The 26,804-nt window shown below is 27.6% G+C and overlaps 6 protein-coding genes and 1 long non-coding RNA gene across 13 annotated transcripts; 4 read left to right on the top strand and 3 right to left on the bottom strand.

Annotated features, from left to right (window-relative positions):
• Window positions 1-3,273: 3,273 nt before the first annotated feature.
• Window positions 3,274-6,467, top strand: Ent1 (Equilibrative nucleoside transporter 1). 2 transcript variants are annotated; one of them, XM_085664560.1, is made up of 12 exons: window positions 3,314-3,587; window positions 3,760-3,922; window positions 4,033-4,114; window positions 4,260-4,438; window positions 4,516-4,610; window positions 4,674-4,724; window positions 4,793-5,025; window positions 5,295-5,532; window positions 5,607-5,692; window positions 5,764-5,963; window positions 6,033-6,154; window positions 6,339-6,467. In XM_085664560.1, exons 2-11 carry the CDS (start codon window positions 3,777-3,779, stop codon window positions 6,142-6,144), a joined length of 1,422 nt encoding a protein of 473 aa, XP_085520686.1. In that variant the 5' UTR covers window positions 3,314-3,587; window positions 3,760-3,776; the 3' UTR covers window positions 6,145-6,154; window positions 6,339-6,467. The 2 variants fall into 2 exon arrangements, with proteins under 2 accessions (XP_035742935.1, XP_085520686.1); XM_035887042.2 differs by lacking the exons at window positions 3,314-3,587; window positions 6,339-6,467 and adding an exon at window positions 3,274-3,307.
• On the bottom strand, window positions 5,716-8,761 carry LOC118450983 (protein-L-isoaspartate(D-aspartate) O-methyltransferase). 2 transcript variants are annotated; one of them, XM_035887046.2, is made up of 5 exons: window positions 8,252-8,761; window positions 7,902-7,972; window positions 7,507-7,732; window positions 7,347-7,432; window positions 5,716-7,261 (listed from the first exon to the last, which is right to left on the bottom strand). In XM_035887046.2, the coding sequence occupies exons 1-5, from the start codon at window positions 8,355-8,357 to the stop codon at window positions 7,088-7,090; spliced, it is 663 nt and encodes a 220-aa protein (XP_035742939.1). In that variant the 5' UTR covers window positions 8,358-8,761; the 3' UTR covers window positions 5,716-7,087. The 2 variants fall into 2 exon arrangements, with proteins under 2 accessions (XP_035742939.1, XP_035742936.1); XM_035887043.2 differs by having other exon boundaries at window positions 7,902-8,041; window positions 8,252-8,743.
• Window positions 8,762-9,255: 494 nt separating this feature from the next.
• Rab14 (RAS oncogene family member Rab14) lies at window positions 9,256-13,917 on the bottom strand. The gene is made up of 7 exons (XM_035887047.2): window positions 13,515-13,917; window positions 13,024-13,136; window positions 12,811-12,937; window positions 12,616-12,733; window positions 12,359-12,477; window positions 12,187-12,255; window positions 9,256-12,073 (listed from the first exon to the last, which is right to left on the bottom strand). The coding sequence occupies exons 2-7, from the start codon at window positions 13,127-13,129 to the stop codon at window positions 11,956-11,958; spliced, it is 657 nt and encodes a 218-aa protein (XP_035742940.1). The 5' UTR covers window positions 13,130-13,136; window positions 13,515-13,917; the 3' UTR covers window positions 9,256-11,955.
• A 315-nt stretch (window positions 13,918-14,232) lies between these two features.
• Window positions 14,233-15,853, top strand: LOC118450985 (PITH domain-containing protein GA19395). Its single transcript, XM_035887048.2, has 6 exons — window positions 14,233-14,372; window positions 14,587-14,931; window positions 15,051-15,094; window positions 15,166-15,243; window positions 15,309-15,413; window positions 15,596-15,853. The coding sequence occupies exons 2-6, from the start codon at window positions 14,761-14,763 to the stop codon at window positions 15,801-15,803; spliced, it is 606 nt and encodes a 201-aa protein (XP_035742941.2). The 5' UTR covers window positions 14,233-14,372; window positions 14,587-14,760; the 3' UTR covers window positions 15,804-15,853.
• Window positions 15,854-17,071: 1,218 nt separating this feature from the next.
• Window positions 17,072-22,287, top strand: LOC118450988 (putative monocarboxylate transporter 5). Of its 4 annotated transcripts, XM_035887063.2 has the most exons (10): window positions 19,144-19,175; window positions 19,587-19,621; window positions 19,914-20,033; window positions 20,093-20,236; window positions 20,330-20,598; window positions 20,683-20,972; window positions 21,162-21,411; window positions 21,479-21,644; window positions 21,745-21,945; window positions 22,004-22,286. In XM_035887063.2, exons 1-10 carry the CDS (start codon window positions 19,159-19,161, stop codon window positions 22,165-22,167), a joined length of 1,656 nt encoding a protein of 551 aa, XP_035742956.1. In that variant the 5' UTR covers window positions 19,144-19,158; the 3' UTR covers window positions 22,168-22,286. The 4 variants fall into 4 exon arrangements, with proteins under 4 accessions (XP_085511198.1, XP_035742954.1, XP_035742956.1 ...); XM_085655072.1 differs by lacking the exons at window positions 19,144-19,175; window positions 19,587-19,621 and adding an exon at window positions 17,072-17,489 and having other exon boundaries at window positions 21,987-22,208; XM_035887061.2 differs by lacking the exons at window positions 19,144-19,175; window positions 19,587-19,621 and adding an exon at window positions 17,074-17,489 and having other exon boundaries at window positions 22,004-22,284.
• LOC146873192 (uncharacterized) lies at window positions 21,162-22,525 on the bottom strand. Of its 2 annotated transcripts, none has more exons than XR_014981818.1 (3): window positions 22,379-22,525; window positions 21,719-21,936; window positions 21,162-21,633 (listed from the first exon to the last, which is right to left on the bottom strand). It is a non-coding gene; the product is annotated as an uncharacterized LOC146873192 (long non-coding RNA). The 2 variants fall into 2 exon arrangements; XR_014981817.1 differs by having other exon boundaries at window positions 22,352-22,524.
• A 286-nt stretch (window positions 22,526-22,811) lies between these two features.
• On the top strand, window positions 22,812-26,620 carry Lamp1 (lysosome-associated membrane glycoprotein 1). Its single transcript, XM_035887064.2, has 5 exons — window positions 22,812-23,026; window positions 24,594-25,144; window positions 25,243-25,444; window positions 25,584-25,763; window positions 25,880-26,620. The coding sequence occupies exons 1-5, from the start codon at window positions 22,984-22,986 to the stop codon at window positions 26,017-26,019; spliced, it is 1,116 nt and encodes a 371-aa protein (XP_035742957.2). The 5' UTR covers window positions 22,812-22,983; the 3' UTR covers window positions 26,020-26,620.
• The last annotated feature ends 184 nt before the right edge of the window (window positions 26,621-26,804 follow it).

Below are 26,804 nucleotides of genomic sequence, written 5' to 3'. Positions count from 1 at the left end.
AATTTTTTATTTAATTATAGAAAAGCCAATAAATGAAATTGTAAAATGTTTAATAGCAATGTCATGTTATATTAGATGGACCGGGAAATAATGTCGTTTCTGCGAATGTCGATATTTGATTGTGATTAAAAATAAAAACTTGTTAAAAATTTATTCGTTTGAATTTAATTTAAGAAAGCGATATTACTTTCCGATCCACCTAATATTTATATTCACGTATAAAAATAAAAGAAATCGGAGGTAACAATGACGATTGTCGTTTGTAAGTATATACGTATCTATGTATATTATTTGGAATGTGACGTAAGATTGTAAACGGATTTATGTTTTACGGTCGCGTAAAACCTTTTGAAGGTATCGCATTTATTTAACTGAGTCGTACGTACACATATATACATATATACACATACATATAACATTGACGTAAACTTGTGAGATCAGATTCAGGTAGTGATTAAATTCGAATATTGAAAAACTCGCGTAAAAATATGAAAAATGAAACGAAATGAAAAAGAAAAAGTACTCTTTCAAAAGTATACTTAACTTCTCGGACACCCTGTTGTTGTAACAGTCTCAAGAAGTAGTAAAATATACGATGTATCGTTCGAACTCTATCTTCATTCCCTCGGCTTTTTCTCTCGAACTCTTTTTTGTGAGAGTGTCACGAATGTTCTTTTACACGTTTCTATGTTCCTTCATCCGTTCCACGTCCTCTTCCGTCTCTCTCTCTCTCTCTCTCTCTCTCTCTCTCTCTCTCTCTCTCTCTCCTTGTTTTTTGCTCAGGAAAGACACTGGCGATGGGAATCGGTAACGTTCGAAATCACGTTCCAGTTTTTCTTAAGAGTTACTTTTTAGGAAAAGATTTTTGTTTTATTATATATATATATATATATATATATATATATATATATATATTCTGTCTATTTCTTGAATTAAGAAATAAAAATAAATATAGCCAGAAAAGTGACGTCGATGAAAAGAGAAAAAAATAAAATGGAGAAAAGATTATGGTACGACTTCATATCGAGCTTTGATTAACCGCTTAAAACCGGCTTTTAACTTAGCTTATCTGAATTCTCGAATGCATTATACTCTGCTATTACCTGACCGATCGACCGTTTTCCAATTTTCATTCACTATCACCATCATCAAGTAGAAAAAGTTTTGAAGAAGTTTTCTTTTCGAAAAGAGGAACAACAAAAAGTACTTGGATAGAGTAAATAGGAATATTCAAATGAAAAAGAAGAAAGATGGAAAAACTGAGAAAATATTTTTTCTATTCGCTCATAACAAGAAGGACTTTTCTATATTTTTTTAGGTTTTGTTTGAATTGAAAAGAATGAAGAAGACAGAAGAAAATAAGATAGAATTTGGAATAGCGAAATATCGATATTTGAATCGTTGCTTGATTCGCGGTCGAGAACTTGATCGAAAGTTCATGAAAAAAGAAGAGAAAGAGAAAGAGAGAGAGAGAGAAAGAAAGAGAGAAAGAGCAACCGGTACCCAACGCTAAGAATCGCGCGGCATGGCCCCGGTATGCGCGGATACGCGAACGCGGAGGTCACCATTGACGCAAATTCATCCGACTATCACGTGACTAAGCGGTGAAACACAATACAACATCACGGGCAGACAACCACCACACACATTTACCGATCACCATCACCATCACTACACCACTAACATGGCACCTTTCATTAAATTTATGCCTCTCTATACGCATTCACGACGAAGGAAAGAGGGATTCTTGTCTTTTGCTTCTTGTGCTTCTCGCTACCTCGTTTCGATCTTACTTTATTATTGAAACTCGTGTACATAGAATAAAGAGAAAGAAAAAGAGATAGATTGAGAAATATAAATAAATGGGCCATCCACACAGCCAATCCTGATGACCAATTAATGCCCGGTCATTTGATCAATCAGAATACCAATGCGATTCGATAAAAAAACTCATATATTGTTCGATTGATAGATCTTTATTTTTTACAGCGTTGCGATGAAACATTATGATAATCATAGTAATAAAAATGACAGGCTCAAGTGGAAAAAGAAAAGTATGCATGACAAGAGTGCGAGGAAAAGAAAAAAGCGAAGATCGAGATGAGAGAGAAAAAAGAAAAAGACAAATCTAAAAAGTCTAGAATCATCGGATCCGATTTGAAATCAAAAAAAATCGGAGGACGATTGATATACATACATATGCCTGTATATTTCTAGACGATCAACGATAATTCAAAACAATTTGCTTTGTCACAGATTTCACCTTCGAATCGTACATATGTATATGATAATGTACTAAAAGACTTTAATATGTATTTTTTTCTTCTTTTCTTTCTTTTATTATTCTTGTTTTATAGGCATGTTTTATAGTTTATTTTATAATACAATTCCTTTTTTGTTTTGTTTTATATTTTATGCGTTAATAAAATAGCCATTTGTTATTAGGAAGTTGAGCAATATTGTTATCGGATTAAACAAATTAATAATTAAATAATAAACATTGAAAAATTGCCAGAACTGATACAATATCTAATCGTAGAATTGTGAATTGATATGTACGTAATATAATTTTATTACATAAGATAGATAAAGGCGATTATTTAACGAATGGCAACTGTAACGAATTTAACGTACACATTATTTTTATATAATCATATCATTAGAAAATAGACAAATTTGAAACGTATGTATACGCATACCAACTAATTCGTATGTCAACACAAATTTGTACTTTGTACAATTGAACATAGAAAAATAAAGAGAAAAGCCAATTGGAATAAATGAAACAAAAAGGAATTTATAGCTAATTGTAGGTATAATAATAAATATAATCCAAAGAATTACGTATTTGACAAACATTTCTAATTGAATGTAATTTCTAATTTCTAATATTGCTATATGAAAAAACATATAATGACAATAAAAACATTAACATATAAACATAAAATTATCATTATTACTACTATGATAATTCTAGTATAATATTCGTATATTTAATTGATTAAAATTTCAATATTTATTAGGAAAATTAGTCGTGCAGAAAAAACTTTACAATTGAATATCACTAATAAAATTTAAAAAAGAATTTGTATCTACAAAAACTCGTACGAATGGTTACAAACTTGCACGAATTTACACGAATCTATATTATCTTTATGAACTGGTTGTATAAATTTAAATTTATACCAAGAGATGTCACTGTAATCCAAATATCACGTAATAGTTTATATAAATATTGCGAAATTATCCTAGGAGACTAGTAAAACAAAACGATACATCGATAATACAGTTCTCTAAGTATATTATGGTAAGATGGGGACTTTAAAGTATGGCTAAATGATTCAGACGAACGCGCTTCGTTTTATTATAATAACAGATAATGGGATAGTGATTAGACTTATCGGATCGTACAGATGTTATAAATAATATTAAATTGTATTACCATCATATAAAGAAATATGAATACTTGGCAGTATCGACATTTGCTTGAACGACGTAACTTAGTGAACATAACTGGTATAATACAAAAAAATACATTCGTTGGTTATTACTGAAGGACAACATTCGCTCTTCTCATACCTTTCACTGTAATATGAATATCTTTTTATTATTATGAATCACTTATATGTATCAAATATTTTTATATATAGTTTATTTCTATAATGATTCATTAAGTTTTTTTTGTGTTATAGCACAATACATTTTTGATGTTTCAATATCAATGAAAATAAAATATCTTGACAAAGAACATTGTTTCAGATGTACTAAACATTATCATGTCATACTCTATTAATAGAAGACCCTTATTAGGGGGTGTGTCTGACAGTGAATTTGAAGATGATTTAGAAACAGAATTTGATGATCCAAATGTATCTATACCTGACGAAAAACCATTTTTAAAACAAGATGAACCTCTTGACAGGTATGAATAAATTTGAAATTTATAGATATTACTACTACATGCCACTAATATAATATCATTACTAAATTTTGTATTTAATAAGACCTAAACAAATTTTCTTTTATTTATAGATATAACTTTGCTTATATAGTTTTTTACCTGCTTGGAATAAATATATTAATTCCATGGAGTTTTTTCATCACTGCAGATGATGTAAGTTTAATATATATATATGTTTTATATATATACATACACATATATATACATATATACATACATACATACATATATATTATTATTTGATTGATATGATTCATATGTATCAGAAAATATTTCAACTTTATCAATATAATTTTAGTATTGGATGTACAAATTTCGACAAATTCATGATAATGATACTAGAACTTCTAATTATAATTATACTGAAAATTTAGAAACGAAGACAGATCTTCAAGCTAGTTTTACTTCTTATTTAAATGTAGCAAGTGCTTTACCAAATACGTTATTTCTAATACTAAATACATTTATCAGCAAAACGTAAGTATTGCTTTTAAATATAGATACAATAAAGTTATCTTATTATTGTTATCATGAAAAAGAAATCAAATTTTTAGGATACCTTTAAGAACAAGAATGATAGGATCTCAATGTATTATTCTTCTATTATTTATCATGACAACTGTATTTGTGAAAATAAATACAGACAAATGTAAGTAAAAATCATGCGAGTAAATAAAAATAAATATTTAATTAAATTATTTTATATTTTCAGGGCAAGCAACATTTTTAGTAATTATTTTGACTACCGTAGCATTTGTCAATGGTACGTAAATATTAAAATTTATTAATGTCTAAAATCTATAAAAACTAAAATTTTTATACATTTTTTAGCTGCAAGTGCAATTTTTGGAGGTAGTTTAATGGGTATAGTTGGACGTTTTTCTCCAAAATATATAACTGCTATGTCTGGGGGCCAAGCTTTAGGAGGCATATTTACAGCTTTAGCAGAAGTAATCTCTCTTTGGATTGGTGCTAGTCCTGTACTTTCAGGCTTAATGTATTTTATTATTGGAGATACTATATTGCTTCTCTCTTTAATTGCTTATATAATTTTAGAAAAAGCAGTAAGTCTTTAAGTAGATATAAGTTATATTTCTTTTCTTTCTTTGATAATAATTTGGTTAGCAAGAATAATTGATATTATTTTTTTTTATCACAGATAGGTATTTACAATTTTGTTATGACTTTTTTAATATATGCTAAGCCACTTATGGTAATGATCAAATCATTAACATATATATATACAACTAAAGTCCACATTGTACCATCTGCATTATCTTAATCGTATTGTGTGAATTTATTCAAAATATGCATATTTTTTTTTTATTTGCAGGCATTCTTTAAGCATCATATGCTGGATAAGTTTCCTGAACGTATAGAATCAGATTTTTCTGTTAATGCAGAAGTAATGTTTTCACAAGTACATACAATTTCATATATAAATATTATTAAAAAAATTTGGCATTATGGTATTAGTGTATTTCTTGTATTCTTTATAACCGTCACAGTTTATCCAGCTATAACTGTACTAGTTGAAAGTGAAAATAAAGGAAAGGGATATGCTTGGAATGGTTTGTTAATTTTTTTTTATCTATTATATACTCATAATTTTAAAGAAATTTGAAAATTGTTCTATTTGTTTTAGATACATACTTTGTACCTGTGGTAACATATCTCATTTTTAGCACAGGTGATTATGTTGGTAGAGTTTTATCAGGTATTTTACAAATGGTAAATAAAAATTACTATTATGATCTTATTAAAAAGTATCTTATATACAGTAATATACATATTTATTACAGCCTAGAAGTAAACCATACCATGTCATATTCTTAAGCATAACAAGAATTGTTTTTATACCAGCTTTGATGTTTTGTAATGCACAACCAAGACATCATTTACATGTTTATATACACAATGACATTTACTACATTTGTATAACTATTTTATTTGCTGTAACTAATGGTTATTTGTGTAATTTATCATTTATATTAGCTCCAACGTGAGTATTTTATTATATATTTTATGTTTGATGAAACTAATAATTTTTATATGTTATCTTTTTGTACAGAATGGTAAACACACAAGAAAAAGAAATTGCATCTGCGATGATGGGAGCTTTCCTTGGTATAGGATTAACAACTGGCGCAGCTCTTAGCCTTTATATGGTTAAAGCTTTGTAATATAACCAAGGTATATACTTAATTTTATTGCCTTTTATACCACTCAAACATAAATATATTGTTAATTTTAAATCCTTTTAGAATTTAATATATTTGAAGATAATTTTTCATATAAGTACTATTAAATATCATTGTAATTACATTTTATAATTTCCTATATGATACATTACTCTATTTTAAAACATGGTTTTCAGGGTATTATGACAAAATGTATTACTATTATCACAATTTAAATGTAGTTAGTAATTAAATAGTAAAAAAATATGAGAAGTAAATGCAGAGATGTTTGTACAATAATAAAAATATAAGTATCAATGGTGGTTTCCATAATATTTTAAAATAGTAATATTGTAATGTAATAAAAAACAATGGTAGAATATTATCGTTATATGAATAATTTTAGATATATAACAAAGTGTTAACTGTATCACATTTTTATGATTCTTTGAAAAAATTTATATAAATGTTTTCATATGATAATTTTATAATATTGTCACCAGTAAAACTTTTATAAATATGCATAAAAACTTGTATGTTTCTCAAGTGGTATGAAAATTTTAGCATAAAATATCGAAATTCTAGTCACATAAATCAGCATTTATTAATACATTCTTGTTTGAATGTCTCATGTACAGAGTCTATGTTATAACTAAGTGATATAAAGCAAAGAAGAAAATAGTTACAGAATATATCGTTATTTGCACATTTTATTATTTACTCTCTATTTCATATTTCAAAAAATGTGTATAGTTTGTTATGTATTAGATAAATTTAAAATATTTATAGAATAAATATCATAATAAAATTATTTGTTTCATTCGTACTCAGTTCTTTTGCCAACAAATTTTAATCTCCTTGTTCACAGCAAAAGTAATTACAAAGTAATATGAATACTCATAACTATAAATAACAAAATGCTCACTTATTGGAGCTTGCACAACCCTCATGATTTCAATTGATGTTGCTTGTCAGTAAGTGGTACAAATACTACGCCCATTAATGACTTTTGTTCAATTTCTCCATTCATTTTTTTGTCAATCTGGACTAAAGTCTGATTGGAAGAATCTGGACCTACAGGAATTATCAATCTTCCTCCAAAAGCTAATTGATCAATTAGCTATAAAACGAATTAAGTTTTTTAGTATATTGCAATATTTTATGAAATTAAAAAAGAATATCATGAATCAATTCTGAGCTCTTACAGGTTGAGGTACTTCCTTTGCTGCTGCTCCAACATGAATAACATCATAAGGTGCTTTTGGTGGATATCCTAATCTTCCATCTCCAACTATAAATGACAATTCTTTAATAATGTACAAATAAATAACAAAAATTATCAATGATTAAAGAATCTCAATTTACCAACTAATTCAATACGTCCATAAGTAAGAAACTTTGGATAACAACTTTCTATGTTTGCTTTAGCTATTTCTTGAAGTTCTGGAATATGTTCAATTCCTATTGCTGTTCCATAAGGTCCTAACATATATGCCATGCAGGTCGTCAAATAACCAGATCCTGATCCAACATCTAATGCTCTTCCACCAACGCGTAATTTGTCTTGAAGTAATTCCAAGACATGTGCATGCTAAACAATTCTCATTTGTATTCCAATTTTTCATTTTCTTTCATCTTCAGTTCTTAACTATTTTATATAAATACTTATATCATTTTTCAAAAAAAATCAAAATAAAATATTTAAAACTTAATGTAATCAATAATATAATATATAATACAAAAATAATAAAAATAAATACCATATGTGGAGCACTTATTGTTGCTCCAAATCCAAGTTTTTGTGGAGCATCAATATAAGCAACAGGTAAATCTATAAAATATTTTCTATCAACAGCATACATAGCATCATAAACATGTTGTGATTTAATAATACCTGATCCTGCAAATAGTGTTTTTATTTGAGAACAATATTAAAAATTAATTACAAATTAAGTAATAAAATGAAATTAAAGGAAAATAAGAAAGGATATGTCATGTAAAAATATTGTGTTTATAACAACTTGACATGTCAACTTATTGGTCAATTTGTAGGTATCGAAACCTTATGAAACCTTATGAAACCTTATGAATTCGATATAATATTACTTACGTCTTAAATGGAACATCAAATATAGGTTGTTTTTCGTTTTAAATCGTCCAAAGGTAGACATTTCATACGTATATACCGCAGCCAAAAACAAGGCTAGCGGTACCATAAAATATTTTATTTTCGATAGAGAATGAATTTTGAATAATTGTGTAGTTATCAGATAAACAAAAAAATTCAATCTTCTTATGATCTCATTGATCTAAAATTGTCGATAATTGCCATTAACTAAAAGTTCACAAAATATATGAAGTCAAAAACATTTTGAACAGTTTGTAGCGACCCTACACCTTAGTCACTACCGTGAAATTGGCACTTCTGAAAGATAAGATGCCAGCCAATCAAAAACAAAAGATGAGATACTCGTTCTCACGTCATTCTACAAATTGTTAGCATTATATCGTTTTTGAATTATATTAACATTAAATTATATCAATTGTGTTAAAATTTCCATAATTAAAATTATCTATTCTAATTAAAATCATTGCGAAATAATTTCTATTACCCACAATAAATTTTAGAAATATTCTCCGAATGTTATTAAAATCATCAAATAAATAAAATATTCGCGAATATTCAAAACATTATTTAATCATACTTGATTTAAATTCATTAAATTTTGGTGTTTGAAAAATTAATTCAACTTAATACCAATCTGAGCTCAAATGATTATTAACGACATAATAAATATAATAAATTATTTTTCTAAATTAATGAAAAGAAAAAAAAAATTATCTTTTTACTGAAAATAGTATCTTGGATGTCATATAATAGAAAAATAAAAAATCAATTATATCAACTGTAAACACGCAATTGACTTATTGATTTAATCACTTTTCCTGGCTATTAACAAGAGCGCGTGATAAACGTATCCAAATAAATTAACATCAAATTGATATTTAAAATCATTGTTATAAAATATTCAAATCGATTACATGAACGTAATGTAGAGAATGAATTCTGAATAAGTATAGATACGGTTAACATATTTAAAAGAAAAAAGCGCCTTTAATATACAGAAGATTTTATTGATAATATCAATAATTCTTAACGAAACGATAAATTTTTAAATAATTTGGAATATGTAAAGCAACAAGACATTTTGTACATTCTCGTTTGGTTTCACTTAACAATCATGCACACTTTGCACCTTCTTTAAGGGCTTTTCTGTAACTTTTGTAGATGGAATGTATCTAGGAAAATATCCCCAGTATTTTGCTTGCAGACGTAATGGTATATCACATACGGATTTATTTCCGTGTACTCAATAACCAAGAATAACACTTTCTGAAAGTTGTACTGCAATATTCTCATCAATTAACACTTCTTGCGAAAAACATAAACACTGTTGTGTTCGCTATCACTTTCCTCATCCACGTTGATAATATTTTTTTTTAATTTGACCGAACGTCTATTTTTTTTATCTACATAAAAACCCTACTTTTAACTATATAGTAAACAATTTATTTTTTGTTTTTTCGTACTGACTTTTTTATAAGCACACTTCTTTTTTATAAGCATAATTTTTCTATAAGCACACTTGTCCGCCTATCTAATTTTTAAGAAACTATTTATTTAATATATAAGTATATATTTAATATACCAACTCAAACAAACTACAATTTGTAGAATGACGTTCTCTGGTTCTTACCATGCTCAACTGTTCGTCACTTTCGGGATACGCCCGAAATCTTATCGACGATATATAACTATCAGACAGCATGGTGCGCACAATTTATATATTTCCAATACTTAACAATCGACATATGTTTACATATAGCATGTTATTTCAGTGTAAATGGTTAAAGGACGACATTTCGTAGTGTTGAATTTCACAGATCGATATGCCAAAATATATTGATAAATAACTTCTCCTAAAGATTTTGAAAATATAGAAAATAAGCATATATACGCATCGTTCTACAATATTATTGTTTAGAAATTTGGTTATATTTTTGTAACTTGAAGATAACTGAGAAAAAGGAATTAAATGAAGGTTTTATTTTACCGTAGTTTCATATCCATAGGAATTCCATATTTGTTCAGATTTATATAGATTTAAGAGGCTTTGGTCAGTTTATTTTGATTGATCTATTTTATAATGATATTACAAATGCAGGAAATTATAATATATCAGAATTATGTAAATAATTACTTAAAATCACTTTACTATTTTCTTTCTTTTTTTTTTGTTATTTTTATTTTTGTTTTTAAACATTTTCCTCTTATATGAATATAACTCTTGGACTAAAAAGATTTGATTTAAACATCTAATAATGGATCTAAGCATGCTTATATACAGAATACAAAATTTAAAGAAGAATGCAGACTTCCTTATAAATTTAGAGATAGATAGTTATTTAATATGAAACTTATGCTTTGGCAAAATAATATTTTTCAATTAATTAATCGTATGAGCCAAGGAGATGAAAAAGCAGAAATCATTCTTTATTAAATATTGTATTCCTTATTCAGCTTACTGTCAGGGCTGTGCAATGTAAACCAAGTATATAACAAATGACGATATTGTTATAATTATTGAGAAGCAGCAGAAGCATCATTTATCTACATATAGAGTAGTGTACAAAGACACTTCTCATTATTAAAAAGATTCATGTTGAAGAGAGCATAAAATTTAACAAGAGAGTTTCTTGATATTCGTGCGTTTACTTAGAATTTGGAATGTAATTATCTTCGCAAAACGCTGAATGTTTATAATTCTCATCAGAGAAGGTCAGTTTATTTGTGCAGAAAAGAATCTAGCATATAAAAATACGATGATGCTGATACACTCGTAATAATTCATATGTTGCATAAGATTATTATGCAAGAGAAATGAATAGACCTATTCAAAATTATTATAAATTCTACACATGTCACTACAGGAAGTATCAAGTTCTACAAATACTATATTGCACATAACTGCTTTATCAGCCTGTATAATATAATGTTAGAAATATGCAAGCAGCAACATTCAATATAGCTTCTTGCCTGGCATGGGAACACCTTCGTGAATAATGATTATTAGCTTCTTTTCTTTCGTTAGAAGCGAAACAAAGACGCTGCGAAAGTTTATTCTTGATATGTCTCTACTGTAAAACCATATTGGCCTATTAATACTCTTATAGAGTTTAAAATTTAGCATCAACTTCCATGTAGTATGTACATATGAGAAATATGTATAGGCCTATCATATAATTTGTAAAGAATGTAATATAACTTATACTATACACACCAACAAGCTACTATCAAATATCCATAGAACTTTCGCTGCGCTTTAAATTATAAAGGACTTCATGGTTTGAATAACTCGTTATACCATACGATTCTATACCTATCCAATTACACAACAGAATATATATAATATGCAAAATATATATAAGTTGCCATAACCATGTAAAAACCACATTGTTAATACACCATTTGGAATGCCAGCCATAAAACTGATATCAGTGAAATAACTTTTATAACATATATATCTATACTGTGTCAGAAATCCAAACAATATTACTTGAAATTATTATTATCTGAAAAAGAATATCCTGAATATTTTTTCTTTTTTTTTTGTTATTAAGTAGATTTCACTTATAAAGATCAAGGGAGGATATTAGATAAGAGATGATCTGCTTGCTACACTTAGTATAAATCATATATGCATTAATAATATTGATGAATTAATCCACTTATATATACAAACAAATAATAACCTAACAAGAGCAGGAATCTTTTCCTCCTTGTTGTTCATTTGACACTCCTTGAAGACTAGTGCGACCAGGTTGACTAGGATTGTGTTGGACACCCGATTCAGCAGCATTAAGATCCAATCTAGAAAAACAATGTTTTGTTTAAAGTTGATGTAACACGTAGTCTCAATATATTTCTATTAATTTATTATTTTCTTTTAATCATATATTCTGCTTCATAAAAGAACATCTTACCGTCCATCTTGTATACTCTGAAATATTTTCTTTGCTGTCTCCAAGAAAGCTTCTTCAACATTATGTCCACTGTTTTAAGAAATATAAGTTGAAGAATAAAACAATTTAACATATAAAGATTTTCAGAAATATAATATATATATATATATATATATATATTAAGCAAGCTTACGTTTTTGCACTAGCTTCGACAAACATAAGACCATTCTCATCAGCAAATTGTTTGGCTTCTTCATAAGTTACATCACGTTGATCTTCTAGATCACTCTTGTTTCCAATCAGAAATATGACCTTAAATAAAATCTGATGTTTTACTTGTTCTTCTTTCTTAATATTGTAAAAACAAAAGAATGTCTAACAAATGGACGCCAATAGAGTTACACTTTACAGATATAAATACCATTATGTACAATATCATATTTTGCATACAGTGCTTGGATTGGTCAAATTCCTCGTGTCTGTAAGCCAGCTGCTCAGATGATTATATGTAGAACGACGTGTAATGTCATAAACCATTAATGCGCCTGCAGCACCACGATAATATGATCTACATAAACAAACAATACGTTTAGTTTTATTCATAAATACTGAAATAGAAGAATAATTGTAACGATTTTTAAATACCTAGTAACAGCCCTAAATCGTTCCTGTCCTGCAGTATCCCATATTTGTAATTTTATTTTTTGACCTGCTACTTCAATAATTCTAGTACCAAATTCTACACCAATAGTATGTGGACAATCTGCCATAACTAAAAGAATAACATAAAATTCAAAATATTGAGTCAATGGCTAAGTAAAAATATTATTTACAAGTATTTCAGTTAGAATCGCTTACATTTTTTTTCTGTAAATTGATGAAGTAAGCACGATTTCCCTACTCCCATATCACCTATGATAATGTACTTAAAAATATATGAATAATTGTATGGTCCAGTCGACATTTTGTACCTATAAAAGATATAACATTGATCACTCCTTTGTGTTAAACTATGATTTAATGAATACTTAAACTAATTATGACTTCTTATATTATAGTGCAAGCAGCAAAAAATATTATCACTTAGTATTTGAATATCATCAAAATCTAATTTTTACTTTCAAGATACATATATATATTTCTATAGAATTAATTATACAGAAATAATATTATTATATTCAATTGTTAATAAAAATTTTCAATTGTAAGGTCAACTTAGATTAAATGATTATTATAGAAATGCATAGTTCTTCGAACAAACCTTAGGCACTGTAGACTTGAATTACACTACTGATACTAACTATTCGATATAAAAAAAAAGTGATGTCAAAATTGTTAAACGTACTCACCTCTTGTAACACGTTTACGCTAAAACTTTATACTGTTTAACAATGCTTGAAATTATTCTTAACGTTAGTTTTACTGAATAAGCGACTCTCTATACCACTAAATTCAGATATATTGTTCGCGTTGAAGTAAATAGTTAAGAATCCTTTTTAACACGAGCAATATGGCAGTTCACTGTCTGTATTAATGATGGCGGAGAATAAACGTCAAACAATTTGTCATTAAAATCAAGATGATTCACTCGTAAATCTAAAGACGTTATTAAGTGTACGTAATTTATTTGAATTACTTTATTGAAATTTGTAATCTTTATTAACTAATTAGCAGAGAGGTCAAGACATATTTTGTAAATTCTACATTTCTTATGACAGCTTCGTTCTAATTTTTTATGAACGATGACTGCGCGATACACAGTCTACTTTTAGCTATCCACTCATTGGTTGACATTCTAAATATAAAAAGATATCTTGGTGAAACGACCAATAGTATTATTTCTACGTTTCATATTATTCATGATAGAATTATGGATTGTTAGCGCGAATTTACAAGTAGAGACTATATAAAAGAAATAGTAAGGACTAGTAGGAACATACTTGATCAAACGAAAATTTATCAACATTTGAAAATATAACGAAATTGGTAGTTACGTGGCAAATCTAGTTTCTAAATTGACCGTTTTCCAACTTTAGCGCTACTAACGTTGAGTGTGTTTTGTATATTCGAAAATGTTCATTAAATGAACGGACTTTTATTGTGTTCTCTAACGCATCTTTAACGTTACAGAGATATTTGATTATTTAGTTTTTATATAATTTATTTTTATCTAAAATAAAGATGCATTATAAATAGAGTTGATTTAAGTATAATCATTTATTTTAAACGTTTAAAAAAATAATATTCTTATTACAATTTGTATTAAAAATAATATATTTTTGGTTATATTAATGTCATATTCATTCAATTATATTTATATTAAATTTTTAAATATATAATATACATATATAAATATATATATATATATATATATATATATATATATATGAAATTGTAATAAAATCTCTATATTGTTTTTAGAAAATTTCAAGAATATTTGCGTCATTCTAAGCTTATATACACTGTGTATATATAATCATTTCCATGAATTTTTTATTGCGTATATGCGAAAATTCGATAATTCTGGAATTACGATTTCGAGAAAATTTGAGTTTTTAACTACATAGTTTGGAATATTTTGTTGATGTATCTGATATGGAACATCAATGCGATTGTGGAAGTATTCATAATGATGCAGAACTAGGGGTTCAGTATAATTTATATAAAAAGATAGATATGGATAATGTTGAATGTTTAAATGAGTATGAAGAAAATAGTGGGATAACAGTATTCAAACCTTGGGAAGAAAGGCTAGACACTAGTAAGGTAAATTTTATAAATATTTGTTTTAATTGATTGTTATAATAGTTATGGTACGTATAAAATTTAAGAATTTAATATTATTTAAGATGAATCACAATTTTGATATATTATATTGATTTTAGTTTGTGGAAAGCGATGTTGACGAGGAGCTTCTTTTCAATATACCGTAAGTTAAAGAATTTTGTCTATATTTAAACTTTAAAATTAAAAAGTGAAATATAATGTTATTTGATGCAGCTTTACGGGAAATGTTAAATTAAAAGGACTTATTATAATAGGAGGTGAAGATCAATCTCGTCCAAACAAAGTAAAATTGTAAGTATTACATAGATATATAGATATTTTTATAAATATATGTATTTGTTATGTTTTACATATAGATATAAGAATCGACCACATATGACTTTTGATGATGTTACAATAGAAGCAGATCAAGAATTTGAGCTTTGCAATGATGAAACTGGTGTACACGAATATCCTCTACGGTATGTACATATTAGAATATATTATCTAATAATTAAGATCACATAAGTGTAATATACAAATTTAGATAAAAATATTTAAATATATTTATTTCAATATAATAATAATTTTTGTCATTTAATTATTATATATAATAAATGGAAGAATGTAAGGATGCATATAAAGTATTATTTATTTATAATAGAGTCGTAAAATTCTCTACTGTTTATCACTTGAGTCTTCATTTTATTGGTAATGGTGGAGCTGAAAGATCGAAAATTTATTACATTGGCCTAAAAGGAGAATGGATGCCTGCTCATCAGCATGGTGTTACAATTTGTACTTATGAACTGATACCACAAAAGGGCAATCAACTTAAGAAAATGAATAATCAGAGCAGAGAAGTTAGTTGATTTTCTTTAATTATAAATTCAAATTTCAAACATTCTGATGATTAAATAAATACATTTTTCTTACTTTAATAATGCCTTCTTATTGATAAGCTATAAAGAATTGTTTCTGAATCCCAACCATTCTCACAAAGCTACCTTTTTTTCTTAAAACAATGTTAATTATCAATTCAGTCAAAATAAGGCATATAAGAGAAAAGAAGTTTGTTTATAACTGCCTAATTAAGAAAAGGAAACCTTCGAGTAACGTATTTTCAAATAATCGATAATCAACGCGATTAACAAAATCAATTTATATGTACATATATTACATATACAAAAAAAATTTTAAGAGTATCTTTAGAACATGAAATAATAAAAAAGTTAATATAAACATATGCCCTATTTGACTTCATTTTCGAGATTAACTCTATCTACTTATTTTCATAAAAGATATTCAAAATGACATCTTTGCCTGATTACAAGTCTACAGACATCTTATTAATCTTTTATTCTCTCTATATGTCTGTCATCAATGATAGTCTTATTTTTACATATTGCTCGAATTTATTGAAAAATTTATTTTATTCTTTTATGATAAGTTTTAATATTGTCAATGGCTGTTCTGTACATCATGGATTTTAAATAATCCCACAGGTAAAAATCCATCAGATTTAAGTCCGGTAAAAGGGTAGATCAGACAATAGGATCTGTCCATTTGTTTGAAAATCAATTATTCAGAAATTGTCTAGAAAATATGGTGACATAATCTAAATACATGACATAATCTACGTTCGTCTAACAAAAGAATCATAGCGATACAAAATTCGGAAACGCATTCAAACAGGACATATGTTTATATGAATTTTTTTATTATTTTGATATGCAAAAGCCACCCCTAAAATATTTTCCACTTATTCTGGGACATCATGTATAGCATATAGTGTATATAAGAACACAGGCGCAAGATATAAAGAGCGGATGAAATAAAAACAATCGATTTAAGATCAATTAATATATGTAAGCATCTCATCAAAGCGTTACTCTTCTTTTTCTTATACTAATTTCTCGATCGTTGTCAATTAAATGCAGCTGTGAAGTCAATTAAAGATATATAATTACTACATTCTATAATACAATGCTGTGTTATCACATAATATACAATGCTTTAGGTTTAAATTAAATCTGTGTGCGTATGCATAAGTATATCGATCAATCAATCGATTAATCGAAAATAATATCGAGTGAATGATTTTAAGAAACGAAGATATAGAGTAAGACAAAGATAGACAAAACGCGATGATTTGAAAAACATCATAAAAAAATATAATGGGATTGGTAGAAAAGCCATTGACCATAAATAAATAACAGGGGCAGAGGGGAAAAGTAACGTCGATCTTGTTGGCACGCTCTGAAATGTTTCTTGGAGTCGTATTTACAATCAGAATCGAAACATATGAGACTGAGAGTTGGCTGCGCGCGTTAGCGCGCTGTAGATCGCGAAACTCATGGCTCGCGCGAGTATGAGCTCCATATCGGAGATAACAAAGAAGGAGGAAACTAATAAGAACAGCAAATTAAAAGATAATGTCGGTGAAGTTTATTCGTTAATGGAAAATCATTCCTTGAGGATTCCCGCTTTAGCAAAACCACCGGACGGAGGATGGGGCTGGTTTGTCGTCCTCGCATCTTTTCTTATACACGTTATCAGTAAGTTTATCGAATTATTTTCCCCTCCATTTTCTTCTCTTTCCTTTCACTTTCATTTCAAATCAGAGTTATGCGATTTCCGCGAAAAATGCGATCTTGATGTCCTCGACCGCATTTTTTTTTTTTAATTTCACAATGTCATTCTATCATAGGTCTTTGATAAAAGCTTTAATCTTTCTCTCGTTTCAGTATTTATTACATAGATCGTGGTTCAATATAAAAAAAATTGTATTTTCATTCATACGTTTTTAAAAAAGCTTCGACTTTTCTTTCGTTTCATTACTTGTTATATGGATCATCTTGTGGTTCAACGGCTAACGAATTCCTCGATTCCTTCAAAACACTTATGATAAAGTTCTCTCAATTACTTGCTTTCTATGTTTTTTCATGTTTACAATCGCAAAGAATGCAGCATTATTAAAAAGAGTAAAAAAATGTGATAGTAAGCATGTACTAATGCAATATCGATCAATATAGAAAATCATTTCACGATAAAGAGGGTAACGTCGAAAGATCAGAGGACATAAACTCGTACGTATATATATAACACACGTGATGCGTCATTATGTTCCCCAACTCGATTTCTTTGTTGCATTGTGAGTTTGACGAAAAGAGCGTAAAATTCGTTGAAACGAACATTTTGAAAGAAAGAATATCATCTGTGAACTATCTTTAACACATTGAATATATGTATTGTATTATGTGTGTGTGTGTATGTTATATATAACATTATATATATATACATCACACATACCTATGTCGATATATGAAACTTTATTTTTTGCAAAAAATAAAGCTTCACTTTAAAAATTTTTATATGATTTGTATATCGAACATACGTCATATATTTGTATATCGATTATTAACTATATTCTCACAAATATAGTTAACAATCGTAACAGAAAAACTGTACTAACTAAAAAATAATGCGTTTTTACTCAAAATTATTTTTTGCGTAATAAATCTACTCTGAACAATAGATTTACGATAAAAATAAAAATCAAGTATAAGTAATTGTGAGAACTAAAAAAGAGTAAGAGCTTGTTAATGCGACAGACAGAAATATTTTCATTTCTATGATTGCACATGAAATTCATCGACAATAGAACGTTACAATCCATAATCGTGTTCATATTGCGTTATCATTGGAGATGACGCATTGGAAGTATGATTTTGACAGAGTCGAAAGATGTAAAGATATATTATATATTTGTCTGCAAAGAATCCACAGAGAAAAAAAGCGAATTTTAGATAACCTTTGTTGACTTTAATTGAAACGGTGTTTCAAAAAAAACTCGCGTAAAGCGTACTTTTACAGTTGAATACACTGTTTTTTTTCCGTACAAAAGACGAAACTTTTGGCTTGAGTCATCTTCTTATCTTTCTGTCGTTCAACTTCATCCGACCACTTTCATATCCGTTCATTAAAATGAATTTACGTTCTCATACCGTCAATGAGCATTAAAGTATATTCTTCGATCATTTTGATCACAAATTTCATTGAAAAAAAAAGAAAAGAGAAGAAATAATCAGTTAATGTGTTAACAATTTATTTCATTTGACTTAACGGTTATATAGTTTCAATTTAGCATATAATCAGCGTTTTAACTGTAAAACGTGTACATTACAACCAGAGAAGGTCAAACCTATCATTTTCCTTGTTAGAATAATGATAAATTTCGTAATGTAATTAATAATCAACATGAAACATATTTTCAACGATCTCAGAAACAAGTTCTATTATAATATTCGTCGAATCACGCACGATACCAACGAAATTGAAAAACTTATGTATTACTTTACTATGAAATGAGCATGCATAATAAAATTAGATTGACGGTCCATTTCGGACGTCAACAAAAATTTTATCTTTATTACTCACGGCTGATAGTTATAAGTTACTGCTTACATTTTAATAGGTCACTCGATGTAGTTTGTAATATATTTAATATTGATTAGTTTTCGGAAGGAAATCTTATCAATATTTAATAATATTTAGTAATATTTTTTTAAACGACTATTGGAAGATTAATGTTTTTAATATTAGTAAATGATATCTGTCTCATTAAGCATTTATATTCATATTGTTCGTTATAGTTTCAGTTCGTATGCTTCAATTTATATCGTAGCAGGTAATGACTGATTCTTTTCAATTAGGTAATCGCAGGATCGTTATTAAATCTTTACCTTCTACTGATACCACTTTCTAATCTAAAATTTATAAGTCATTTTCGATTAATAAACATTACTATATATTAGTTTCTTTAATAAAAATTAATATCAAACTTGGAATTTTAAGGGATCCATTTTTTTTCTCTTATACCTTATCCATTTCTTGTTAACAAACTATATATCAGTTTCTTTAATAAAAATTAATACAAAAGTCTAATTTCTTTTTATGTCTTGTTCGTTTCTTATTAACAGCCGATGGAGTGACCTATTCTTTCGGTGTATTTTATTTGGAACTTCTTTATTACTTCGAGGAGGGAAAAGGTGCTACTGCCTGGATTGCTTCGATACTCGTCGGGGTAACTTTGTGTTCAGGTAAGATCGATCAATTTCATGATAATTCATTTTATAATTTCTTTGCCATTCATTTGAAGGTCCGATATCTGGATCTTTTGTGAACAAATATGGCTGTCGAGCGGTTACTATAGCTGGCTCGATTTTCGCCAGTGTTTGTCTATTAGCCAGTGTCTGGGCAAGTAGTATCATTATGTTATACTTTACCATTGGCTTTGGAACAGGTAAGTAAAATGAAATAATTTTCTTTAAATCATTCTTAGATTGCTATTATTTGCAGTTACAATATTATTGTTATATGTAACCCATATTCACAGGTTTGGGCTTCGGATTAATATATTTACCAGCTATAGTAAGCGTTACTTGTTACTTCGAAAAGTATCGTTCTTTAGCAACAGGTATAGCGGTTTGTGGTTCAGGTTTAGGAACTCTTATTTTTGCTCCTTGTTTGGAATCTCTTATATCAAATTATGGATGGAGAGGAGCAATAATGATATGTTCCGGTATTGTTTTGAATTGTATTATACTTGGAGCATTTTTCAGACCACTTGAAACTTCAATGCTTAAAAAGAATCATAATTCAAAAGTATAGTCTAAAAATAATTTAATGTAAAAAGAAAATTAATGTAATTTTAGGGATGTAATCTGCATCAAAATGTTTCTATTTTAGGGCATATCTGAAAAACTACAAAGTATAAATAAATCTTCTACGTTTACTAAACGACAAGAAAGTTCGGATGAAGTAATCAATCCGGAAAACAATATAAAATTCAATGTAGTTAACTTTGAAAAGAAAGTTATGCCAAGTAGTATGAGGACTGCTTTAAGTCAGCCTATATTAATTAATAAAGTCAGCAATCAACATAAACAATCGCATATAAGAACATTTGGAAGTAGCGAAGAAACCAAGTGCCATAATGGATTACATCACGGCAGTCTGGAGAACATTCGTAATTATTTGTCTGTATCTCATCTCCTGCATTCAGATTTATTAGTATTCTGACTTTATTGCTCTTTGTTGGTTTTTCCATTATCTTATCAATAGATCTAAGTTGCATTATACAAAATTATTATTAATAAATTGCTTGATAAACGCTTTTAATGATCTAAAATTGATATATTAACAAAATTTATTGTATGCATTTACAGTAAATCTTTGATTGTTGATAATAAAGAGGACATTATTCCTCTAGATACATACTCTAAAAATATATCAAACATAGTCGAAATTAAAAGGACTGAAAATAATATGGCGTTACCCTCTAAATCTGAAAAAAAAATCCATGTACTTCAAGAGATTATGGACACTTCTCTATTAAAGAATCCTTTGTTTATTATTTTTACTCTTTCCAATTTTTGTACTAGTATTGGATTTAATGTGCCTTATGTATATCTACTGGTAAATAATTTATTGTTCACATTTTGTAGATTTTAAAAATATTTAAACTGTTTTTTTCTTTTTACAGCCACAAGCAGAAGAACGAGGAATAAATAAAAGTTTAGCTAGTTATTTACTTGCAATTATTGGAGTAGCCAATACTTTAGGTCGTATTATTTTGGGATATATATCTGATAAGCCATGGATCAATCGACTCCTTGTGTACAATATTTGTCTCACGGTCTGTGGAATAGGTAATTATTTTGATATCTTTGATTTCTAAATAATATAGAAATCAATAATTAATAATTTTCTATGAAAAAGCAACCTGTAAAATTATATCTTTTATTGTAGCTACAATATTGAGCACTTTTTGTAGCAATTTTACTGCTTTTGCATTTTATTGTATTATTTATGGTTTTACTGCTGGAGCATACGTAGGCCTTACTTCCGTTATTCTAGTAGATTTATTAGGCTTAAATCGTCTTACAAATGCTTTTGGACTGTTATTACTTTTCCAAGGCTTTGCATCTCTTCTTGGACCACCTGTAGCAGGTAAAAAAATAAAATGCAGAATTATCTATAATATTATTAAGTGTCTTATTTTTTCCAGGTTGGTTATACGATGGACTTGCTTCATACGACCCTGGTTTTTATACTGCAGGCAGTATGATCGCTATTAGTGGTTTGATGTTATTTTTTATTCCTGTACTTCAACAAAAAGAAAATGCAAAAGAATCTAATAGATTAAGTATTATGAATTCTCAATCAGCATAGACTGAATAAAACGATTACGTGTATCCTTATACAAAAACTTCTGATAATAATAATAAAACGATAATAAGAAATATGTAAATTTTACAAATACTAATTTTTAACGCCTAAAATAAAACAATACTACTTTACTAAACTATAATTATCGAAATTAAACCAAAAATGATAAAATTCTGTTATTAATAACCTTAGAATTTTACAATGAATGTCTTACAATATTAGTAAAAAGTAAATGAAACATAATAACAAAACTTTGTCTGTCCTATTTAAAAAGTGACGTTTATCTGCCGCATCTGAACTGCGCATGTACACGAAAATCCTTTATCCTGTTAGAACCAATGAAATTGTTTAGAGAGTATAATGTGTTTGCATAGTAATGGAAGACGCAACAGAAGAGAACAAAAAGCCTTCATCTTTGAATGATGTACTTCCATTAATAAGCTAATCAATTTGTAAATTCAATGTTTCGTTTTTTATTCAAAGCTAAATACGAGTTAAATTAGAAATTCAACATTTATTAGCTTAAATATTTCATATTCAATCAGAATTACTAGAAATTGATTAGAAAAAATATCAATTCGTATAGTTGAATTACATTTATGAACTTGCCTTTATGATACGCTTTCCGATTGTATCGCAAAACCTCGGTGAGTTTTCGAACACTTGAAAAGGCAAGTTCTTTGCTTTATTTTGTATTTGATACCATTTTAACGTTCATCGTCTTCTCGTTAAATTCAGATATCATTTTCGTACGTGATAGAGTACGGCTTTGTTAGGATTATCAGGGAACACGGTGAAGTTAATTGAATAATAGCAGAAATGTTGAAAATCGCATTGCTTATTCTATTTTGCGCCATATCAGGTACGTATGCAAAACCATAATATATTACTATAATTTTAATGCAAATGGCAGATGGTGCATGAGAAGTTCATGACGTAGCAATATATAAGTAATTTTCCGTTTAGAAATTAAAGGAGATTTTTGAAACTTTGGTGTGTTCATGCTTAGCGAATGTGATCACTGGTTTCTGTCTTTTTTTTTTTTTTTTTTTTTTTTATTATTATTATTATTTTCAACATAAAGAGTTGAAAACATATTGAACTGAAGCACTTTTTGTTTCTGACAATCGGTAAAAAAAAGATTAGAAGAAAAAAAGACGAAAGCTTCATTTGTATGATGTTTATGAAAGATAGAATCAGATTTCTTACGAAATCAATAAGAATAAAGCATTTATATTCGAGCAACTAAATTTAATCTCAGTCCATCGTATTAGTTAAAGAATTTGAAAGTTACATTAAGCCATTAATACGATAAAACATCCGTTTGCAATTGCAAGCAAGCGAAATACAATTCCTATTCTAAGATTACTCTTTATTTAAAAATGTTTCGATCGATACTCTTAATTAACCGTTTTGTTACTGTTAATGTTTCATTGTAAGGATAAAAATGTAACATTTCAAAGATAAGTTTCAAATTTTGCATACTTTTTAAAGAACGTGTACACATTTCATTTAATTACTTCAATTATTCCTGTAGTTTCTCGAATCTAAATCTTATTACTTTGCTTGTTGCAATACGATAATCTATAAATTAACACATATATATTATATCATCTTGTAAATTTCTAATCTTTTTGTATTCTAAAAACAATTTTAATGATAATTGGATTTCTAACATATTATATCATAACAGCAAAAAAGAAATTTCATATGTAGATACTTTTGTGCAGATAGATACATAATCTACAGCATAACATATATATTACATAAGATATCAGAAAGAAAATGGATGAAGTTATAACATTGATATTTATATTTGCAATTATTCATATTTTTTTTACATGTAGCAGAATGGATTATATATATAAATTATAATATGTATAATATAAATATAATATATATAAAATTTATTAATTTATTAATTATTTACAATAAACACTTCATAATATGCATTTTGTTTAATATTCTAATATAAAAATAAAAAATCTCTTTCATAATAAAAATATGAAGTATGTGCGGATTGAAAATCAATCGAAATTGGTATTTGATATGATAGGCGGATTTTTATCACAAAAAAATATAGAAATATCTTAAACTTTATTAAACAAAAAAATTTTTATCATACAAAGATATAGATGTATCTTGAACATTAATAAACGAAACTACGCGAGATAACATGTTTACCGCGAAATAATCAACGTATGCTATTTAATGTGCTAACGAATGTACTGAACACTCGTAAATGTAGAAAGAATAAAGACACAAACCATAGATAGAAAGTGACAACAAAAAATTCTGATAAGAAATACATATATTTTCCACTATTCGACGATATTTTACAAACATGTTTGTGTATATATCGTGATTTTATATCATATTCAAAGATTAATTATAAAATATTATATTATTTAAATTTTAATATTTTATAGATTATGGTATAAGCGGACAGTCTAATGATGAGATACAGGTATCAATTAAACCTATGGATGCAACAAAAATTAAAGAATTAAAACCTGTAATTTCAAATTCAAATTTTACTTCAAATGAAACAGCTTCACAAACACAAGAAGCTTCAAAAAATTCAAATGTAACAGTTTCTAATGTAGCAGCACTAAAACCACAAACAGAAACTGTTGCGTCAAGTACAATTACTATTAAAAATGAAGATTCTTTTACGCCAAATACTCGAAATATTGAAAATACATCTGCAAATACTCTCATCAATCAAAGTTCGTCCAAAGATGTTGAAAATGTTCTTGAGAAAGATTTAAATAAATCTATTCTAATTAAACCTTCTGTTAAGCCTGTACCTTTATCATCTACTCCAATTATTTTCCAATCTATTACTATAGCACCAATTGATTCTGTACCAGTTCCAAAACCTGGAAAGTGGATACTTAATCAAACCGGTGAAATTTGTATTATTATTAGTATGGCTGTACAGTTTAACATTTCTGATGTTTCTAAACAAGATAACCAGGTTTGTATAATTTCAAAAATGTTAAGAAAGAGTTAAGTTTTCCAATTTTAAACTTTTATTAAAGACTAACTGTTATGTTTCTAACTGTTATGTTTCAGACAATATACAAAGTATTCAACCTGCCTGATAAAAATAATATGACTAAAGTATCTGGCTCATGTGGACATTTAGAGCAAAATATAACTTTGCAATGGAATGAGATTGCAAATGTAACAAATAACTTTGTTCTTCACTTTATCAAAAATAATACCACAAAACAATATTCTTTACATCTTTTAGAACTCACTCTTACTGAAGGAAGTAAGAACTGTTTTATTAGAAAGTACCTCTCTCTCTTTATCAATATAAATTATTTTTTAAGATCTTTATCTGTTATGAATGTTCTATTATTAATCCGTTAAATTTATTAATTATTTTTATATTTTAATTTTTGTTACAGACAAAACTTCAATGTTTGTACACAATGCAACACTATTTTCTATTGGATTGAGTAATTCATACAGATGTTTAAAACAACAAAATTTCACTTTGAACTCAAATAAAACAGTAGGATATTTAATGATATCTGATTTACAATTCCAGGCCTTTAAAGAAGACAAAAATTTAGATTTTGGTGAAGGTAAATGATCTTCCTCAAGGTTTATACTAAATTTGTTTTTGTTTAGAAATAAATTTAAATAATTATTAATATATTTTAAATATAAGAAAATAATACTTTTATCTATTTCTGTTTAGTTAAAGATTGTAAACTGGATACACCAGATATTGTTCCAATAGCTGTGGGTTGTGCACTGGCAGGTTTGGTAATCATTGTACTGATCGCCTATCTTATAGGACGTAAGCGAAGCCAAGCACGTGGTTATCTTAGTATGTAATCTGCTTGAAGTCAGATTTTTTACTGGTCAGTTTATAATTTTTTCTTATATAAATTTTGCATTACAAGAATCAGTTATACCACAAATTTATCTAATTACTCATTGTGCTCATAGACTATAAATGAATCTATACAGTTAAAGTATAAAACTTTTTGTTCATAAAGTTACTACTAAAATTATAATGCCAAGCAGTTAATTAGTAAGATAGTTTTAAGGTATGTATAGCCGAGAATTTGCAGTTTATAAAAAGTGAAAGTTGCAATACTATGCTATATCTATGTATATCTGTACGTTTCGATGAGCGAATTATCTTCTAGAGGTTGAATCTCGTGGAAACGTTTGAGTTGGTATTGTTGGAGTAATGGTGTATCACAAGCGGCAGTATTCTTTAAATAAGTATAACAAATCTGAGGAGGCATTGTTTAATTTATTACATACAGACGTATAAAGAATTATATAATTGCCGAATATTTACAATCATTAAGTGTCTCATAAAAGATCTAATTATTTCGTTTTAGAATAAAAGAATGTAAATTTTTATTATTATTTGCATAGAGAAATTTAATAGAATACAAAATGTTAGTAAAATTTATTTGTCATCCTTATTGTTTTTTCTTGAGGAATTACTATTGGTAAATGCGAAAGACTGTGATCCCTGGTATATATATATATATTTTTTTTGTTGACAAAAATATGAAAGGACATGGATTATATGGATTTACGTACATAATCCTGCTTCTGCCCACCCTTTTGCATAAATGAACGTGTAAAACTAGATGAATATA

Source organism: Vespa mandarinia, chromosome 2 (assembly GCF_050613455.1).
Source record: "Vespa mandarinia isolate Hongniang chromosome 2, ASM5061345v1, whole genome shotgun sequence".
Classification (NCBI taxonomy): domain Eukaryota; kingdom Metazoa; phylum Arthropoda; class Insecta; order Hymenoptera; family Vespidae; genus Vespa; species Vespa mandarinia.
The sequence above is the reverse complement of the archived record's forward strand: the minus strand, read 5'-3'. Positions and strand labels throughout refer to the sequence as shown.

What these genes read in the sequence shown, in the direction of transcription:
- Ent1 (XM_085664560.1), top strand. Translation starts at nt 3,777, where the DNA reads ATGTCATACTCTATTAATAGAAGACCCTTATTAGGGGGTGTGTCTGAC. An exon ending in ATATAATTTTAGAAAAAGCA is followed by an intron (nt 5,026 to 5,294) that starts GTAAGTCTTTAA and finishes TTTTATTTGCAG; the next exon opens with GCATTCTTTAAGCATCATAT. An exon ending in AAAGGGATATGCTTGGAATG is followed by an intron (nt 5,533 to 5,606) that starts GTTTGTTAATTT and finishes TATTTGTTTTAG; the next exon opens with ATACATACTTTGTACCTGTG.
- LOC118450983 (XM_035887043.2), bottom strand. Translation starts at nt 8,357, where the DNA reads ATGGTACCGCTAGCCTTGTTTTTGGCTGCGGTATATACGTATGAAATG. An exon ending in TTTGATGTTCCATTTAAGAC is followed by an intron (nt 8,042 to 8,251) that starts GTAAGTAATATT and finishes CACTATTTGCAG; the next exon opens with GATCAGGTATTATTAAATCA. An exon ending in CAATAAGTGCTCCACATATG is followed by an intron (nt 7,733 to 7,901) that starts GTATTTATTTTT and finishes AGAATTGTTTAG; the next exon opens with CATGCACATGTCTTGGAATT.
- Rab14 (XM_035887047.2), bottom strand. Translation starts at nt 13,129, where the DNA reads ATGTCGACTGGACCATACAATTATTCATATATTTTTAAGTACATTATC. An exon ending in TCAATTTACAGAAAAAAAAT is followed by an intron (nt 12,938 to 13,023) that starts GTAAGCGATTCT and finishes TTATTCTTTTAG; the next exon opens with TTATGGCAGATTGTCCACAT. An exon ending in ATTTGACCAATCCAAGCACT is followed by an intron (nt 12,478 to 12,615) that starts GTATGCAAAATA and finishes ATTTTATTTAAG; the next exon opens with GTCATATTTCTGATTGGAAA.
- LOC118450985 (XM_035887048.2), top strand. Translation starts at nt 14,761, where the DNA reads ATGGAACATCAATGCGATTGTGGAAGTATTCATAATGATGCAGAACTA. An exon ending in GAGCTTCTTTTCAATATACC is followed by an intron (nt 15,095 to 15,165) that starts GTAAGTTAAAGA and finishes TATTTGATGCAG; the next exon opens with CTTTACGGGAAATGTTAAAT. An exon ending in GTACACGAATATCCTCTACG is followed by an intron (nt 15,414 to 15,595) that starts GTATGTACATAT and finishes TATTTATAATAG; the next exon opens with AGTCGTAAAATTCTCTACTG.
- LOC118450988 (XM_035887061.2), top strand. Translation starts at nt 17,288, where the DNA reads ATGGCTCGCGCGAGTATGAGCTCCATATCGGAGATAACAAAGAAGGAG. An exon ending in TGCCTTATGTATATCTACTG is followed by an intron (nt 21,412 to 21,478) that starts GTAAATAATTTA and finishes TTCTTTTTACAG; the next exon opens with CCACAAGCAGAAGAACGAGG. An exon ending in TCTTGGACCACCTGTAGCAG is followed by an intron (nt 21,946 to 22,003) that starts GTAAAAAAATAA and finishes TATTTTTTCCAG; the next exon opens with GTTGGTTATACGATGGACTT.
- Lamp1 (XM_035887064.2), top strand. Translation starts at nt 22,984, where the DNA reads ATGTTGAAAATCGCATTGCTTATTCTATTTTGCGCCATATCAG. An exon ending in TCTATTTTGCGCCATATCAG is followed by an intron (nt 23,027 to 24,593) that starts GTACGTATGCAA and finishes AATATTTTATAG; the next exon opens with ATTATGGTATAAGCGGACAG. An exon ending in TTTCTAAACAAGATAACCAG is followed by an intron (nt 25,145 to 25,242) that starts GTTTGTATAATT and finishes GTTATGTTTCAG; the next exon opens with ACAATATACAAAGTATTCAA.